The 15,878-nt window shown below is 45.4% G+C and overlaps 2 protein-coding genes and 1 pseudogene across 9 annotated transcripts in view; 1 reads left to right on the top strand and 2 right to left on the bottom strand.

Annotated features, from left to right (window-relative positions):
- The window catches only part of ccdc191 (coiled-coil domain containing 191), a 45,374-nt gene extending 44,545 nt beyond the window's left edge, over positions 1-829 (bottom strand). For 2 of the 3 annotated variants that reach the window (XM_070893277.1, XM_070893280.1), the window contains exon 1: positions 683-829. In XM_070893277.1, the coding sequence (XP_070749378.1) occupies positions 683-748 (66 nt within the window). In that variant the 5' untranslated portion in view covers positions 749-829. The other variant, XM_070893278.1, reaches the window with a different exon arrangement.
- qtrt2 (queuine tRNA-ribosyltransferase accessory subunit 2) overlaps positions 141-15,878 on the top strand; it is a 48,127-nt gene continuing 32,389 nt past the window's right edge. For 3 of the 6 annotated variants that reach the window (XM_070893281.1, XM_070893285.1, XM_070893286.1), the window contains exon 1: positions 15,456-15,512. The gene's annotated coding sequence lies outside the window, so the exon portion shown is untranslated. The other 3 variants (XM_070893284.1, XM_070893282.1, XM_070893283.1) reach the window with 3 other exon arrangements.
- On the bottom strand, positions 14,253-15,332 carry LOC139275703 (DNA-directed RNA polymerases I, II, and III subunit RPABC4 pseudogene; annotated as a pseudogene).

Genomic DNA, 15,878 nt, shown 5'->3' on the forward strand with positions numbered 1-15,878 from the left:
CGACTCTGGCATTGAAGTCACCAAGGAGGATCAGCTTGTTGCCCGCAGGGACTCAGGACAGGGACTGTTCGAGGCTGGAGTAGAATTTCTCTTTGATCTCATCTGTTGCGACGAGTGTTGGGGCGTATGCGCTGATGACAGTGGCGCACTGGTTCCAGGCTAGGGTGAGTCAGAGAGTCATAAGACGTTCACTTATTCCGCAGGGTGAGTCTCTGAGACGGCCCACCAGCTCATTCTTGATAGCGAAGCCAACTCCATGAAGGTGGCGTTCTTCTGGTTTGCCTTTCCAGAAGGTGTAACCATCACCTTGTTCTTTGAGCTGGCTTTCCCCTGCCCGCCGGGTCTCAATTAGGGCGATGATGTCAACGTCGAAGTGTCTGCTCTTTGAAATAGTGCCATGGGATCTTTTACATCCACCTGAGAGAGCAGACGGGGCCTCGGTTTAACGTCTGATCCGAAAGACAGAAAGAAGCCTCCAAAAAGAAAGAGGAAGGAAAGACCAACAGAAGGAATGCGAAAGAGGAGGCGGCAAAGATACAGCTGGCATTGATATACCGCCTTTAACATGGCTAACAGAGCAGGGCTGGTTGGGGAGAGAAGGCCAGACTGACGGGTGTGGGGAGAAAGTACAATGAGTTTAACTTGTTTCACAGTTGGTATGAGAAGAGTGCTGCTAAACTACCTTGGGTCCACTTTTGATCTTAGTAAGACGCTTCCAGCGGAAAAGCCCTGACTTGTCGTGCTCCATCTCCGTGTGCTGTACGGATATGGTCAGGTATTGACGGGTCCCCGGGCCACACTTGGCCGATCACCGCCCCCTCCCCGGGCGGGCCACTCGCCGGCTCCACGCCGCGCTCGGTACGCCGGGAGTTGTAGTTCGCGGATCTCACAGCCCTGCTGTCACCGCGCGGCAAAAAACTGGTGAATAACTACAACTCCCAGCATTCAATGCGCCAGCCGCCAGCGTTCACCGAAGGGCTAGTTGTCGCCATGGCAACGACCAACGGCTGTTTTTAATACATCAAACTAAAAACATAAATATAAAATTTAATCCGGAAAGATGTCTATGGGGATAACTGGAAATTGTAATCTGGTTTGCACTGAAATTGTTATGTGCCAGCCGTGGCAGTGGGTAGCCCTCTGAGTCAGAAGGCCAATGGGTTCAAGTCCCACTCCAGAGACTGGAGCACAGAATCCAGTGCAGCAGTGAGGGGGGTCAGAGGTACCCTCTTACAGATGAGACATTGGCCCTGAATTTTCAGTTGGAGGCGTGCCTCTGGAGTACACCTCTGACCCGCAAAATATTTCCGAACTTACCTCCAGGCTCCCAGGCTTCGGAGATTTCGGGTCTTGGGCCTCCAGGCGTACGCCTGTGTAAAGGCCCACGGACGCACGCGGTTCGGAAGTGTCCCTCGGGTCATATAGGCCAGGTCCTCCAATCAAAAAGGAGGATTCCATTGCAGTTATTTCTGAAAGGAATCCCTAAATAATTAAACAATTTTAACAACTCTAATAAAATGATCAGGATGCTGAAACAGTTTGGTGGAGATAAGGAATAATAAGGGGAAAAAGTCAAAAGTGGGAGCAGTCTGTAGGCCCCCTAACAGTAGCAATTCTGTTGGTCGGAGCATAAACCATCAAATTGGTCAGGGTAGCCTTGAGAAAGAGTTCATCGAGTGCATAAGGGACGGGTTCCTTGAGCAGTATGTAACAGAACCAACCAGGGGGCAGGCTATCTTGGATCTGGTCCTGTGTAATGAGATAGGATTAATAAACAATCTCCTAGTAAAGGATCCTCTAGGAATGAGTGACCATAACATGGTTGAATTTCAAATTCAGATGGAGGGTGAGAAAGTTAGATCTCAAACCAGTGTACTAAGCTTAAATAAAGGAGACTATGAAGGTATGAGGGCAGAGTTGACTAAAGTGGACTGGGAAAATAGATTAAAGTGTAGGATGGTTGATGAACAGTGGCATACATTTAAGGAGATATTACACAACTCTCAAGAAAAATATATTCCAGTGAGGAGAAAAGGGTGTAAAAGAAAAGATAGCCACCTGTGGCTAACTAAAGAAATAAAGGACGGTATCCAATTAAAAACAAGGACATACAAAGTGGCCAAAACTAGTGGGAGGACAGAAGATTGGGAAGCTTTTAAAAGCCAGCAAAGAGCGACTAAAAAAATGATTAAAAAAGGGAGGATAGACTATGAAAGTAAACTAGCACAATATAAAAACAGATAGCAAGAGTTTCTATAGGTATATAAAAAGGAAAAGAGTGGCTAAAATAAATGTTGGTCCCTTCGAGGACGAGACCGGGGAATTAGTATAGGGGAACATGGAGATGGCAGAAAGTCTGAACAAATATTTTGTATCAGTCTTTACGGTAGAGGACACAAGCAATATCCCAACAGTGGATAGTCAAGTGGCTATAGGGGGGAAGGAACTTAACACAACTAAGGAGGTGGTACTCAGTAAGATAATGGGACTAAAGGCGGATAAATCCCCTGGCCCTGATGGTTTGCATCCTCGGGTCTTAAGAGAAGTAGCGGCAGGGATAGTGGATGCATTGGTTGTAATTTACCAAAATTCTCTGGATTCTGGGGAGGTCCCAACAGATTGGAAAATTGCAAATGTAATGCCCCTATTTAAAAAAGGAGGTAGACAAAAAGCAGGAAACTATAGACCAGTTAGCCTAACATCTGTGGTTGGGAAAATGTTGGAGTCCATTATTAAAGAAGCAGTAGCAGGACATTTGGAAAAGCATAATTCAGTCAGGCAGAGTCAGCATGGATTTATGAAGGGGAAGTAATGTTTGACAAATTTGTTGGAATTCTTTGAGGATGTAACAGGGTGGATAAAGGGGAACCAGTGGATGTGGTGTATTTGAACTTCCAGAAGGCATTTGACAAGGTGCAACATAAAAGTGTTGAGGAGAAATCTCCCTTTCTCCCTGCAGATCCACTGAGATAATGGATCGACGCTCTGTATGACGGACTCAAAGAGATAGGTTCGAAACGATTTATTCCAGCAAATGCATGGGAAGGTCTGTTCCTAATTGCCCAAAACAGACTCTTCAAAAACCTAAAAGTCGGGCCGGTCTTTATACAGATTTTAGTGGACCGGCCCATAACAAATCTTTTGAAGTGACAGTGATCGAGAACGCTACATGTGACAATAACACAGATGTCTCTTGTAAGGGGTGGTTTGCAGAGGGTCAGCTTTCCCTTCTGACCTTATATGAGCAGTTCCGAATCGCTCCCACACCCTTGGTTCTAGACTCTGGAATTATGAAGGGACTGTGACAGACTTGGACAGACAATTGGTTTCAAGGTAGGAAGCAGGTATGGCTTTATTGTGTTTAAAAAGAAGTAAAAGGCACACCTTTAATAACACACACACAGACCAATACACACTGAAGGGTACAACACATTGAATAAAATGTCAAATTACAGCCTGTGGGGAAAAGAATACAGCTTAAACTCTAAATGGGGTAAAGAGGAGAATGCAGATACATTTACACAAATTATCCCAGCCTCCCCCTCCCAATTCCCCTAACTAACTAAGTTATAGCTCTGGGGGATCAGGGGCTATGCTCACCAATCCCTTTAGACAGTTGCCGGTGAATCACGGTTTCGGGGTTCGCTGCACTTGGCCTTCTAGGCGAGCTGCACCCTGGACGGAGGAGAGGACTTCAGACTGCGTAGTCTTCGGTTGGGGCGCGTCCGTTGATGTGCTAAGTTGCGTTTTGGATGTATGGGGTAAGTACCCACTTTCTTTGGTTAGGAATAGTTTTAGCTTGTCCCTTTTGGTAATTTCTCACCCATTGTAGAAGTCGATTGTAGAGTGGAAATAAAGGTCGATTCTTTGGTTTTTGCTGAGTTGGTTTCGGTTGGTCGTTTCACTGGTTGTGGTGGCCCGGGTTGTCAATTTGGTTGCTGAAAACCTTCCGTTTCGTGGGCCTCGTGCTCGGTCGGTCCTTGACGATTTCTTGTAGTTTCCTTCACTACTCCATTTCTTCACTCCCCAGCTCCGGCTGCTTGTGTCTGTGTCTGTGTCCCAGTTTGTGCGAGTTCCAGTCTGAGTTCTGCCAGTCTGTGTTCTGCTCGAGTCTGTGTTCTGCTTCGTTCTGTGTTCTGCTTCTCTCCTGTGTTCTGCTAGTTTCTGTGTTCTGCTCTCCTTTCCTTGTAAAACTGGGGGATAGATATATCCCCAAAAAAAGGCTCCATTATCTCCCATCAAATCTCTTGGGCTCTGTTTAAACTGTTCTGTCCATTGATTTTCAAATGTCTCCTTTGTCAGCAGTAACTCGATTAGGGTGTGAAAATGTGCTATCATTGGTTTTGCATTGTTTTAGGATTGTCCAGTTTTTCTGACCATGATTTCCATTGTGCTTGATTGGGTAATTCAATTATCTCTTAGAGGGTGAATAGTCTGGGGTCTTTAATACACGAATTTGTTTCAGACGTTGGCCCACCTCCTTTATTTGGTAACTCTTTTTCGCAGCCAAAATGTTGTAGAATCTTAAAATTGATATGCTCCTTCCCATAGATGTTTAGGGGATCTCAAGCTTCTGTAATTTAGGTCCATTTTGAATTCCCTTTCCTATGAGTCCAAACACTGGGGGGGGGTGGTCTCCATGAATGCATCCCCTTTTATCCCCTGCAGGCTTCGTCTGCCCCTTTAAACTCATTTTAAAAGCCCAGAAAGGGATTCTTCTCCTCTGTAGGGGAAAGGTATTTGGAATCTTTGCGAGATATTGGTAAATTCTACACTCTACAATCTTTGAAATGACAATTTAACTGCACAAATAACATAGATGTAAGGTAAAGACAAATAACGGAATTTGTTACCGCATTTCGTTCGGTCAAAGAAAACATTAAATTCACAAAGCACAGAAACATTTGTTAACGTGAAAGACGGGAACTTCGTTCTGTCACAGAACAGAATTATTTATTCACATATTTGTTAGCATGTAAGGCAGGAATTTAGTTCGATCTCAGCACAGAAACATTGGTTTAAAACATTTGTTAACCCTTATCAGACTGCCTGCTGTGTGAGCTGATCCCTTCATCTTCCCAGAGCATTTGTTTCCACTCTTGACTTCTTTGAATGTTATCTCTGCCTCTCAGAATGTGTATGTTACTACAGGTTTCATTTTATGGGCTATTCTCAGCATGCTCCACATTCTTTAAGAGTTAAACACATAAACTGTTATATGTATTCCTTCAAAATCTAAAGTTCATTTTCCTATCATATATTTTACATACAATATGTCGATAGTTCCTTAACCTAAAACAAAAGGTTACTGCACAAGATAAAAGTTCACGGGGTTGGGGGTAATATATTAGCATGGATAGAGGATTGGCTAACTAACAGAAAACAGAGAGTCGGGATAAATGGTTCATTCTCAGGTTGGCAATCAGTAACTAGTGGGGTGCAGCAGGGATCGGTGCTGGGGCCTCAACTATTTACAATCTATATTAACGACTTGGATGAAAGGACCGAGTGTAACGTAGCCGAGGAAAAGCAATGTGTGAGGAGGACACAAAAATCTGCAAATGGACGTAGACAGGCTAAGTGAGTGGGCAAAAATTTGGCAGATGGAATATAATGTTGGAAAGTGTGAGATCATGCACTTTGGCAGAAAAAATCAAAGAGCAAGTTATTATTTAAATGAAGAAAAATTGCAAAGTACAGCGGGAGCTGGGGGTAATTGTGCATGAAACACAAAATGTTAGTATGCAGGTACAGCCAGTGATCAGGAAGGCCAATGGAATCTTGGTCTTTATTGCAAAGGGGATGGAGTATAAAAGTAGTGAAGTCTTGCTACAGTTATACAGGGTATTGGTGAGGCCACACCTGGAATACTGCGTAGAGTTTTGGTTTCCATATTTACAAAAGGACATACTTGCTTTGGAAGCAGTTCAGAGAAGGTTCACTAGGTTGATTCCAGAGATGAGGGGGTTAACTTGTGAGGAAAGGTTGAGGAGATTGAGCCTCTACTCATTGAAATTGAGAAGAATGAGAGGTGATCTTATCGAAACATATAAGATTATGATGGGGCTTGACAAGGTGGATGAAGAGAGGATGTTTCCACTCATAGGGGAGACTAGAACTAGGGGGCACAATCTTCGAATAAGGGGCCGCCCATTTAAACCTGAGATGAGGAGGAATTTCTTCTCTCAGAGGATTGTAAATCTGTGGAATTCACTGCCTCAGAGAGCTATGGAAGCTGGGACATTGAATAAATTTAAGTCAGAGATAGACAACTTCTTAACCGATAAGGGATTAAGGGGTTATGGGGAGCGGGTAGGAAAGTGGACCTGGGTCCATGATTGGATCAGACATGATCGTATTAAATGGCGGAGTAGACTCGAGGGGCCGTATGACCTACTTCTGCTCCTATTTCTTATGTTCTTATGTAAAAATAAATGTTCTCATTTTCGAATTTAATTAAAAGTCCTTTCAATAGAGCAAATACAATAAAAATAAAACATTTTGAAAAATAATTTTAAACATTTTAATCGGGGACAAAATGTTGTGTTTGTGCAGCAGTTTTTACTTTAACATTTTTAATTTAAGATTTATATTAATCCTTACACTGGTGAAAACAGGTCAGTTGCAAGAGTTCTGTGGACATTTGCTGGGCAGTAGTTGGGCAAATAACCCAACTCGGCACCAGTGAAAGTGATTTCTCAGTCGGGTTCAGTAGATCCATCAAGGCATACCTTGACAGATCGCAAGTGCCGAGTGTTCGCGCATGTAAAGTGCATGCGCAAACACCTGGAACTTGTGGGGCCTTTCAGAAGGCTTACGATGGCGTACACCATCATCGGGTGCACGAATAGTGACCATTAAACAGCTAAAAGATCCAATGGCACAATTTCAAATAACAGGGGAGTTCTCCCTGGTGTCCTAGCCGATATTTATCCCCCCAACACCACTAAGCAGATTATTTGGTCATTATTACATTGTTGTTTGAGAGATCTTGAATGTACACAAATTAGCTGCCGCATTTCCTGCATTAAAAAAGTGACTACACTTCAACAGTACTTCAAAGGCACTTTGTGACATCCTGAGATCATGAAATGCACTATATAAGTTATATTTATACAGCGCCTTTAACAACATGTATTTATATAGTGCCTTTAACATAGTGAGACGTCCTAAGGCGTGTCACAGCAGTATAATGCAATAAAAATTTGACACCGAGCCGCTTAAGTAGAAATTAGTGCAGGTGACTGTTTTAAGGAGCGTCTTGAAGGAGGAAAGAGATGTATAGAAGCAGAGAGGTTTAGGCAGGGTGTTCCAGAGCTTGGAGCCAAGGCAACAGAGGGCATGGCCACCAATGGTTGAACGATTACAATCAGGGATGCTCAGTGGGGCAGAATTAGAGGAGCGCAGACATCTTGGCGGGGGGGGGGGGGGGGGGGGGAGAGTGGGTTGTGGAGCTGGAGATTACAGAGATAGGGAGGGGTGAGGTCATGGAGGGATTTGAAAAAAAGGATAAGAATTTTGAAATCGAGGTGTTGCTTAACCGGGAGTCAATGTAGGTCACCGAGCACAGGGGTGATGGGTGAACGGGACTTGGTGTGAGTTAGGACACGGGCAGCCAAGTTTTGGATCATCTCTCGTTTATGTAAGGTAGAATGTGGGAGGCCAGCCAGGAGTGCGTTGGAATAGTCATGTCTAGAGGTAACAAAGGCATGGGTGAGGGCATCAGCAGCAGATGAGCTGAGATAAGGGCGGAGACGGGTGATGTTATGGAGGTGGAAATAGGCAGTCTTAGTTATGCTGCGGATATGTGGTCGAAAGCTAATTTCAGGGTCGAATATGACACCATTGTTGCCAACAGCCTCAGACAGAAGTTGGGGAGAGGGATAAAGTCAGTGGCTAGGGAACGGAGTTTGTGATGAGGACCAAAAACAATGGCTTCAGTCTTCCCAATATTCAATTGGAGGAAATTTCTGCTCATCCAGAAGTAGATGTCGGACAAACAGTCTGACAATTTAGAGACCGAGGAGGGGTCGAGAGAAGTGATAGTGAGGTAGAGCTGGATGTCATCAGCGTACATGTGGAAACTGACGCTGTTTTCAGATGATGTCGCCAAGGGGCAACATAGAAACATAGAAAATAGGTGCAGGAGTAGGCCATTCAGCCCTTCGAGTTTGCACCGCCATTCAATGAGTTCATGGCTGAACATGCAACTTTAGTACCCCATTCCTGCTTTCTCGCCATACCCCTTGATCCCCTGAGTAGTAAGGACTACATCGAACTCCTTTTTGAATATATTTAGTGAATTGGCTTCAACAACTTTCTGTGGTAGAGAATTCCACAGGTTCACCACTCTCTGGGTGAAGAAGTTTCTCCTCATCTCGGTCCTAAATGGCTAACCCCTTATCCTTAGACTGTGACCCCTGGTTCTGGACTTCCCCAACATTGGTAACATTCTTCCTGCATCTAACCTGTCGAAATCCGTCAGAATTTTAAACGTTTCTATGAGATCCCCTCGCATTCTTCTGAATTCCAGTGAATACAAGCCCAATTGATCCAGTCTTTCTTGATATGTCAGTCCCGCCATCCCGGGAATAAGTTTGGTGAACCTTCGCTGCACTCCCTCAATAGCAAGAATGTCCTTCCTCAAGTTAGGAGACCAAAACTGAACACAATACTCCAGGTGTGGCCTCACCAAGGCCCTGTACAACTGTAGTAACCTGCCCCTGTACTCAAATCCTCTCGCTATGAAGGCCAACATGCCATTTGTTTTTTTAACCGCCTGCTGTACCTGCATGCCAACCTTCAATGATTGATGTACCATGACACCCAGGTCTCGTTGCACCTCCCCTTTGCCTAATCTGTCACCATTCAGATAATTCCTGCCTCTCTGTTTTTACCACCAAAGTGGATAACCTCACATTTATCCACATTATACTTCATCTGCCATGCATTTGCCCACTCACCTAACCTATCCAAGTCACTCTGCAGCCTAATAGCATCCTCCTCGCAGCTCACACTGCCACCCAACTTAGTGTCGTCCGCAAATTTGGAGATACTACATTTAATCCCGTCTAAATCATTAATGTACAATGTAAACAGCTGGGGCCCCAGCACAGAACCTAGCGGTACCCCACTAGTCACTGCCTGCCATTCTGAAAAGTACCCATTCACTCCTACTCTTTATTTCCTGTCTGCCAACCAGTTCTCAATCCACGTAAGCACACTACCCCCAATCCCATGTGCTTTAACTTTGCACATTAATCTCTTGTGTGGAACCTTGTCGAAAGCCTTCCGAAAGTCCAAATATACCACATCATCTGGTTCTCTCTTGTCCACTCTACTGGAAACATCCTCAAAAAATTCCAGAAAATTTGTCAAGCATGATTTCCTTTTCACAAATCCATGCTGACTTGGACCTATCATGTCACCTCTTTCCAAATGCGCTGCTATGACATCCTTAATAATTGATTCCATCATTTTACCCACTACCGATGTCAGGCTGACTGGTCTATAATTCCCTGTTTTCTCTCCTTCCTTTTTTAAAAAGTGGGGTTACATTGGCTACCCTCCACTCCATAGGAACTGATCCAGAGTCAATGGAATGTTGGAAAATGACTGTCAATGCATCTGCTATTTCCAAGGCCACCTCCTTAAATACTCTGGGATGCAGACCATCAGGCCCTGGGAATTTATCGGCCTTCAATCCCATCAATTTCCCCAACACAATTTCCCGACTAATAAGGATTTCCCTCAGTTCCTCCTTCTTACTAGACCCTCTGACCCCTTTTATATCCGGAAGGTTGTTTGTGTCCTTCTTAGTGAATACCGAACCAAAGTACTTGTTCAATTGGTCTGCCATTTCTTTGTTCCCCGTTATGACTTCCCCTGATTCTGACTGCAGGGGACCTACGTTTGTCTTTAAAGAGAAAAAGGTTAGTACATATCTATAGAAGTTTTTGCAGTCCGTCTTAATGTTCCCTGCAAGCTTCCTCTCGTACTCTATTTTCCCTGCCCTAATCAAACCCTTTGTCCTCCTCTGCTGAGTTCTAAATTTCTCCCAGTCCCCGGATTCGCTGCTATTTTTGGCCAATTTGTATGCCACTTCCTTGGCTTTAATACTATCCCTGATTTCCCTAGATAGCCACGGTTGAGCCACCTTCCCTTTTTTATTTTTACGCCAGACAGGGAGGTACAATTGTTGTCGTTCATCCATGCGGTCTCTAAATATCTGCCATTGCCCATCCACTGTCAACCCCTGAAGTATCATTCGCCAATCTATCCTAGCCAATTCACGCCTCATACCTTCAAAGTTACCCCTCTTTAAGTTCTGGACCATGGTCTCTGAATTAACTGTTTCATTCTCCATCCTAATGTAGAATTCCTCCATATTATGATCACTCTTCCCCAAGGGGCCTCGCACAATGAGATTGCTAATTAATCCTCTCTCGTTACACAACATCCAGTCTAAGATGGCCTCCCCCCTAGTTGGTCCCTCGACATATTGGTCTAGAAAACCATCCCTTATGCACTCCAGGAAATCCTCCTCCACCGTATTGCTTCCAGTTTGGTTAGCCTAATCTATATGCATATTAAAGGCACCCATGATAACTGCTGCACCTTTATTGCATGCACCCATAATTTCCTGTTTGATGCCCTCCCCAACATCACTACTACTGTTTGGAGGTCCGTACACAACTCCCACTAACGTTTTTTGTCCTTTGGTGTTCTGCAGCTCTACCCATATAAATTCCACATCATCCAAACTAATGTCCTTCCTAACTATTGCATTAATCTCCTCTTTAACCAGCAATGCTACCCCACCTCCTTTTCCTTTTATTCTATCCTTCCTGAATGTTGAATACCCATGGATGTTGAGTTCCCAGCCCTGATCATCCTGGAGCCACGTCTCTGTAATCCCAATCACATCATATCTGTTAACATCTATTTTCACAGTTAATTCATCCACCTTATTACGGATGCTCCTTGCATTAAGACACAAAGCCTTCAGGCTTGTTTTTTTAACACCCTTTGTCCTTTTAGAATTATGATGTAGTGTGGCCCTTTTTGTTTCTTGCCTTTGTTTACTCGGCCTTCCACTATTGCTTTTTACCTTTCTACCATCTGTTTCTGACTCCATATTACTTCGCCCTGTCTCGCTGCATAGTTCCCATTCCCCTGCCATATTAGTTTAAACACTCCCGAACTGCATTAGCAAATGTTACCCCCAGGACATCAGTTCCATTCCTGCCCAAGTGCAGACCGTCCCTTTTGTACAGGTCCCACTTCCCCCAGAACTGGTTCCAATGTCCCAGGAATTTGAATCCCTCCCTCTTGCACCACTGCTCAAGCCACGTATTTATTCTAACTATCCTGCTCCCTCTACTCTGATTAGCACATGGCACTGGTAGCAATCCAGAGATTACTACCTTTTGAGGTCCTACTTTTTAATTTAACTCCTAGCTCCCTAAATTCAGCTTGTAGGACCTCTTCCCGCTTCTTACCTATATCGTTGGTACCTACATGTACGACGACAACTGGCTGTTCACCCTCCCTCTCCAGAATGCTCTGCAGCCACTCCGAGACATCCTTGACCCTTGCACCAGTGAGGCAACATACCATCCTGGAGTCTCGGTTGCAGCTACAGAAACTCCTATCTATTCCCCTTACAATAGAATCCCCTATCACTGTAGCTCTCCCACTCTTTTTCCCGCCCTTCTGTGCAGCAGAGCCACCCATGGTGCCATGAACCTGGCTGCTGGTGCCTTCCCCGATAAGTCATCTCCCCCAACAGTATCCAAAACGGTATATCTGTTTTGGAGGGAGATGACCGCAGGGGACTCCTGCACTACCTTCCTGCTCTTGCCTTGTCTCTTGGTCACCCATTCACTATCTGTCCTAACCCTTACCCGCGGTGTGACCAACTCACTAAATGTGCTATCCACAACATGTAGATGAGAAATAGGAGGGGGCTAAGATAGGATCCTTGGGGACACCGCAGGGGCGGGGAGAATTCTCTGGCTGCAATTAGATAAATAAGAATGGAACCAGGCGAGTGCAGTCCCACCCAGCTAGACGACCGTGGAGATGTGTTGGAGAAGGATAGCATGGTCAACTGTGTCAAAGGCTGCAGACAAGTCAAGAAAGACGAGGAGGGATAGCTTATCTTTGTCACAGTCACAAAGGATGTCATTTGTGACTTTGAGGCATTTCGGTAATGCGGCAGGTGCGGAAACCAGATTAGAGGGATTCAAACATGGAATTGCAGGAAAGGTGGCAGGGATTTGGGAGGCGACAACACGTTCAAGGACTTGAGAGGAAAGGGAGGTTGGAGATGAGAAGGATGGAGGGGGTCAAGGATTGCAAATTATACATGGATATCCACACTAAGGTATTCCTAGAGGGCTGATCAGTCAGTTTTAACTATATTTAAAATAATAAACTCAAGAGTTGTCAGCACTGGTTATCCCACATACTACTCGGAGCTATCCACTTAATCTTATTCCCCTTCCCCATAACCTTTAAACATTTTAACTATCTCTCCACTACCCTTTAAAAGCTTTAATGGATTCTTGACAACCGTTTCCGATAGGATTGTTAAGAACTGGAATGTCCCAATAACCTCTTTGGGGTTTTTTTGGTGGCAATTTAAAATGTATGTATTCGAGTTGTTAAGGTAAATAGGGAAAAACTTTGTTTCTTATCAAAGCCCATCAGAATTTTGAACCACTCTTCGACCTCCTTAATCTTCTCCATTCTAATGAACTAACATTTCTCACCTGGGGAGTAGAGTGGAAGATGCCTGTGCGTGATTTCTTTTAACGTGGGGTGATTGTTGTATGCCGGCTACCACACGGGCTTAGCTGAGCGAGGTCTTGGTCCAGTGGCAAGGGGGTCCAGGACAATTGGAGACCAGGCACTGCTATATGGGCCTAATTGCCTACGGCGAGGTGTTGGCCGCAGGCTCGGCGCTAGGTGGCGTCCTTGGTGGTAAGTGGTCCAAGGTTTGTTTGGGGGTAGGCATTCGGGGGGCCAGCGGTGCACTGGGGTTCAGAATGGGGGGGGTCACAGCCATTATACTCACCAGATGCTAGAGGAGGAGAGAAAACCAGGCCATCAGTGGGGAAGGAGAGGTCCAGGGGAAGGAGGTGGAGGCCCGATAGCCAGGTCCAGCTGCCGCAGGAGGTCAAGGTCGCGTAGTCGTCCAGCTGCTGTAGGAGGTCCAGCCGGGAGGCCCAAGTCGCGCCGAGTCGCCGCAGGAGGTCCAGCCGGGAAAAGCCGGTGTGGCAGGAGGCCTGAGGTAGGCCCGAACTTTTGGGAATCGCGGGGTTGGTGTTAGGGTGGGGATTTAATTCTTTAAGACCCCCCTATTGGGGTCTATTAGGGCTGGGGCTTGGGGAAGTTTAAGCAGTGGGAGGGGGGAGGTTGAAGGCCGAGGAGCTGCTTTGCAGGGGAGCTCCCTAGAGAGCTGCTGCTCCGACGTCCATTTTCTTGACAGTATTATCCTAATGAATCTCTGGGGTATTATCCTAATGAATCTCTTCTACACTCTCCATGACCTTCTTACCAAAGTACAAATGCAGAATTGTAACTGACTTAGTGTCAGGGCTTAAATTACTTTTTTGATCGATATTTTTCTTATTTAAAAGCAGGCTTAAAGAGGCTTATACCTCTAAACCACAACGATAAAATTATGTTTGAGTCATGTCGGGAAGATGATGCAAATCAAGCCAAGCACATTAAAAATCCACAACCTGAAGTGTCAACATGAACTGCAAATATTTAAACTAAAAGCTGCTAACTAGGAGAAATTAGGATTTACTGTCATTATCCACCCATTTTCAGAAGCGGGTACGTTTAACTTGCACCCTGAGCTACCCTACTTTAGAAACATAGAAAATAGATAGTTCTACAGGCACACATTCCACTTCTCAATGTCTCACTGACCTCAGCATCTCACAAAACATGAAAATCAGTGATGTTAATCCATGTCCTACCAGTACAGCATGCTGCTATGCAATTGCGCTATATTTTGGAGTTTTAAAGATTCAATTAGTGTACGTAAGATTATACGATTTGCATCTAGATGAGAGAAAAAAACACTTCGATTTGACAACACACCCACAACCCATGTTCTGGAATGGGCAATTTTGTTTACATAAATTTACCAGTACAAAAGCCAATTTCCATCGAAGTCTGAGTTTACAGCTGTTATCATATTTTGAATTTGGGACAAGTACATCACACAACACAGGTTATGCAACAGTACATTTTATTACTGAAGATTGGATCAATTTTCACTGCAAGTTTAAAAAAATGTTACAAACATAACTTGCATCGCTTGTTGCAACGTTCAATATATTTATACAACACACTTTCATTTAATGAATTAAGTCTAGTTTAAGGGAAGTCGGCACACAAGAGCACATCCTGACCGGTATGTAAAATAGTTATATCCAAACAACTTCTCGCCTTGAACGCAGTAAACACGCCGCAAGGCGCTTCACGTGCGAGTAAGGGTTTGCAAAGTATGTGAACGTGGTCTTTTCTGTAGCAAATATCTCCAGTTCTACAAATTCTGTACTGTGAAGTAAAGCAAATCATTATTTTTTGTTGTGAAGTCAGCCGGGTACAATTCTGGAGAAGTCGCGAAAAGATTGCGCGCGCGCAACTACGCAGCAAAATGTTTCTTGCATGGTGACAGCGACTGCACTTCAAAGCTATGAAGCGCTTTGGGAGGTCGCGAAAGGCGCTATATAAATGCAAGACTTTCTTTGGGTACAACTCGGGAAGGCCCTGAAGCATTGCAGGCAGCATGCCGCCAGCACACGCAGCGGTAGTATTAACTTCATTCGTCGTCTTCCAGATGCCGATGACCGAACTGCACCACTTTATTCACAGGCACGTTTTATCACCAATGTTAAAGTCGCTGATGTAAATTCAGGTTTTTGAAGCAAACAAGAGTGAACGGAACGAGGTAATACGACAAAAGAAAACATGCGAGACGACATGCAGTGTGTGTGTTGGCGATGTGTAGTCTTATGCTGAGCGTGGGGGGTGGGGGGTTAGCGAGCATCAAACACCACCAGCCGCTTGGTCCTCTTCTTGTACATGATCCTGTAGCCGCACTCTCGACAGCGGATCGGGTCTCGGGATTTGATTTCGTTTTCGGTGTGGCACTCGCCACAGATGTACACCATGGGCTGCTGCTTGGGCGGCTGCGCGTCCTTCTGAGGCTCCATGGCACCGACCCCACTGCGAACGCTGCCTGCCGCCTGCCTCCTGCCTCGCGGTGCGCTCCGGGCGGGGTGTGGGGGGGGGGCCCGACTGACCAGCAAGGCCCGGGTCACGTGGCCGGCCTCCCATGACGCCATTACGTCGGGACGCTTCCGGTCGTTTGATTGGCTGTGCGCTTGGCGTGGCTGCCGCTTCCGGGTAACGCGTGTGCAGGTGAGAAGGGTCTTTATTGGGGTGGCTGCTGCTTTGTGGTCGCGGCACCTGTCACCCGTAAAAATGTGAGAGCTGCGAGGGCCTGGCATAGAAAACAAGCCCCCCTTCCTCCTTCCATCCAGCTTAATAACCGGGTGGATGGAGTCTGTCCCACAGCACTCGGGAGCTGGGCAGAGTTAGGTGAATTCTGCTGGTTAGGGATCTGACCCCACGCCCAGCAGAGGGCTGTGTATAACCATAGATCACTGCCAACTGGACTGAACCTCTTTTTGGAGTTTATCTGCAAAATATAAAACATTAATCGGTGCCACCCGACCTGGATGACACACCAGACATTTACAAGGCCCCTTTTTTTTTGGGTTCTTTTTTTGGTTTTTTTTTGGGGCACTAAAATCACTTTTTTCTCCAGTGCCCCCTATAAAAGGGGAGGG

The sequence above is a fragment of the Pristiophorus japonicus genome, chromosome 11 (genome assembly GCF_044704955.1).
Source record: "Pristiophorus japonicus isolate sPriJap1 chromosome 11, sPriJap1.hap1, whole genome shotgun sequence".
Lineage (NCBI taxonomy): Eukaryota > Metazoa > Chordata > Chondrichthyes > Pristiophoridae > Pristiophorus > Pristiophorus japonicus.